Source organism: Antrostomus carolinensis, unplaced genomic scaffold (genome assembly GCF_000700745.2).
Source record: "Antrostomus carolinensis isolate BGI_N321 unplaced genomic scaffold, ASM70074v2 scaffold15394, whole genome shotgun sequence".
In the NCBI taxonomy this organism is placed as follows: Eukaryota; Metazoa; Chordata; class Aves; order Caprimulgiformes; family Caprimulgidae; genus Antrostomus; species Antrostomus carolinensis.
Window position 1 is genome coordinate 87732 of NW_010310374.1, and position 3352 is coordinate 91083.

The following is a 3352-nucleotide window of genomic DNA, read 5'->3' on the forward strand; positions in this document are numbered from 1 at the left end:
TAACTGCAAGGGCTACGTACTTCTTTGCCATTTAAATCAAAGTTTAGAACTACAGGGGTTGTAACAAGCTGGTCTGACCAATGTTAGCTCAATGCAACCCCAGCAAAGGAGAGTATGCTACAGTAATTGCACACTTTCCAGCCCACAGCTGCTTTATGAGCAAATTTATGATGGCTCCAGCCCAATCTCCCTCTGCAGTGACCTCCCTATGCAACAGGGAGGCCACATTTTCAATTTGCAGGTCTCCTGCAGGCTGAAGAATCTCATCACACCCTGTTCTGAGCAGCGCAAAGGGATGACAGTGCTCTCAGTGCCCAACACTGCCAGCAGCTGCTCACCTGGTGAGAGGCAATTTTCTCCATGGGGAAAAGCTGTAAATTGCATTTGAAGATTTTTTTTAATTAAAGCTATCTCCTCGGAGCAGTGGAGGCAGCCACCTTGGCAAGCTCAGGCTTTGCTCAATGGGGAAACATGGAGCCACCACTGCTGCCCTCCTGCTCCGATCCTGCACTCTGGGGAAAACCCACTGGGTTTTTATGTGAGAACCACATGTCAGAGGTGGCTTGTTTCTCTCCATGGGGATGCTGCTTGCTGGACAGCCTCGGCTGCTGCATGGAGGGCCACTCAGGCAGGGATGGCTGTTTTCACTTCCTGGGTCACAAAGTGGTCCTGCTAGTCCAGGCTGCCAAAGAGAGGCTTCAAAATTCCCCAGGCTGCCCCCCTGCCCTTCCCCATCAGCAGCATCCACACAAGCATCTGGGGCTCACCCTCCATCAGATGGGCCAGAGAATGGGAAAACCTGCCACCAGAGACACCTCCTTTTAGCCAGACACCGAATGGTGCTTGGATCAACATCTGGACCAGCAGACACTGCTCAGCCTTTTGGTGGGATCATCCAGGGTCTCCCAGCCCTTTTCAGCCTCCTACCCTTGCAGTCTTAAACACAACTGCACTCTGCCATCTAGTGATCTTGGGCAAAAAAGATTGCTCCTGGCAGCAGCAGCCACACAAGATCGGGAGAGCTGGCTCTGCACCAGGATTGGAGGGTTCCCCTGGTTTTGTTCCCTGCTTGTACAACAGGGTTGGTGTCTGCGGGCACAGAGAGGGCCCCACCTTCCAAGGTTGCTAGCAGAAGGGAAGCACCACCCTTCACCGCTTAGTGAGTCCATGGCATGGTCAGGGATGGATCTCCAGGCTGCTAATGAGCACTGGGTGCAGTCCTGTCCAAAGCAGACTGGCCCCAGCATTTCTGCTCAGAGAATGGGGCATCCCAAAGCATCAAAAACAGTCACAGCACTTTCTGCTGGGGGGGCTGAAGTGAGCAACATCCAGAATCAAGACTGGGACCAGCCTGGGCAATGGATTCAGCACAACCAGAGACTGAGAAGAAACTTTCCGTGAAGGTTCAGGACAAAAGCTGTGGGCAGTTGGCTCCCCTCGGGAGTCCTCACCAGATTACTAGCTCAGTGCTGCTTTGTGCTATACCCTCAAGGTCCTGGGAAGGCAGTAAGATGACATGGATGTAATGGAGAGCACAGCTGGACCCACCACTTCCCTAGAAACAAAAAAGTAGCCCTGAGACCTTGTATTTCAGTCCCCAAGGTGACTGACAAACACACTTATGGATTAGTCTTGTCCTCACTGAACCATGGGGTGAAGCTTTGACCCTGATTTTAAAAGGTGGAGGCATTTATAACACTTGGACTCCTACAGAGAGTGCCCAAGACAGATTGCAATTGCAATCCAGTAAACATTAAAGCTCTTCACAGAATTTGCAATGACAGATGATACTAATCTTCTGGCCATAGCTCTGAAAAAAGGGACATTCCTCATAAGCAACACCAAAGGAAGAAAGAGCAGCTTGCTTTCTCTTTTACTCCCTTCTAAGCAAAGGGACGTTTGAAATTTGGTGAAATACCACCCTCTCTTTCTTCCTTCACAATTTGAGGGTTTCTTTGAACAATCACACTCTGAACCTGTCTCTGTAGCTTTGACTGGACTGCACTTTGGACTTTTCATAGGGAGAAAACATAAAGGAAGATCTGCTTGGTGCATGACACATCTGGTAGAGGAGCTGTAACTATCACCTGTCTCCAGTCTCAGTCAAATGCTTCCCTGAGGACATGAGACTTTTCCCAACCAGGATTCAAGACACTCATGTGAGGTTCTTCAAAAAAGCCAGAGGCACAGGGGTGGGGCAACCCCTCCTCTGAGGTCCTCAGCCACCACAGAGAGGCTCACCTGTCTCTGAGGAGATGTTCACCTCCACACTGAGGTCAGGAATGGGTGCTCCCTGGAAGGTAGCCACGCACAGGTAGGTGCCATAGTCACTGAATCTCAGGTCAATAATCTCCAAGCTGCAGGTCACAGGTGGGAGCTCAGGGTCATTTCGGGTGATGAGCAACCGGTCTGAGAACCTAGCTGGTTTCCCATTCTTGTACCACGAATAGACAACCTTCTCCTGGGGGACAGCATCCACATGGCATGAGAGCTTCAAGTCTTGCCCTAACTGGATGGTCTCACTCTCTTTGATCACATCAGGGGTGATTTGGAATGTGGCATTCTTCATGGCTGGGATGAACACAAGTGCAAAACTGGTTAGGGACAGAAAAATGTCTTGTATGGGACAGGACAACAGGAATTTGCTCCTCAGGAAGGCAACATGTCCGTGCAAAATCTGTTCGAAGACTTCCCCCAGTTACGTTCCCACAAAATACCCCCAGAGCCTCACATCTGGCAGTCTGGGATCATCCTCCAGTCCAGGATAGTGCTACAGCTTGGGATGAGGCTGCAAGCAGTGCTAGTACAGCTGTTGGGCTGGGGGCAGAGAAGCTTACACAGACGTTTCTCCAGAGCACCAATCGCTGCTAAGTATCACATTCACCCTCAACTGTACAAGAACAGCCAGGAGAAATGCAAATCCATCCCCCTCACCCAGAAAACCCATGCTCTAAGAAAAACAGCAACTTACACCGCACCAGCAGGTTCACTGTCTTCTTTGCTGGGTTCCCCACATTGTTGATGGCCGTACAATTATAGTAGCCCGAGTCCTCCACACGGATCCTCCAGATGGTCAGGTTGCCTCCTTGGACAAGGCTATTGGGAGGCATCGGGCCAGGAGAATGAGACCAAACCACCTCTGGCTGTGGATCACCACCCGTCAGAGAACACTGCATAGTGACGTTGTCACCAGGGTTGACCACCAGTGTTTCATTGACAGACAACTTCAGAGCAGGTGGGGCTGGAAGAGTACAAGAGGGACACTTCTGAGCTTGAAAAAGACCTAGCCACTTGCCTGTGCACAGTTCTATACTTTCTAGGATTTGTTCTTGAAGATAGCTGGTTTGAGTAG

At 50.5% G+C, this 3352-nt stretch overlaps 1 protein-coding gene across 1 annotated transcript in view; it reads right to left on the reverse strand.

Annotated features, from left to right (window-relative positions):
• The window catches only part of MDGA1 (MAM domain containing glycosylphosphatidylinositol anchor 1), a gene marked incomplete at both ends in the record, with an annotated part of 92756 nt that overhangs the window by 76374 nt on the left and 13030 nt on the right, over positions 1 to 3352 (reverse strand). Inside the window, 2 exons of the mRNA XM_010166415.1 lie at positions 2242 to 2571; positions 2972 to 3241. Of these exons, the coding sequence (XP_010164717.1) occupies positions 2242 to 2571; positions 2972 to 3241 (600 nt within the window). The remainder of the gene's footprint in view (positions 1 to 2241; positions 2572 to 2971; positions 3242 to 3352) is intronic.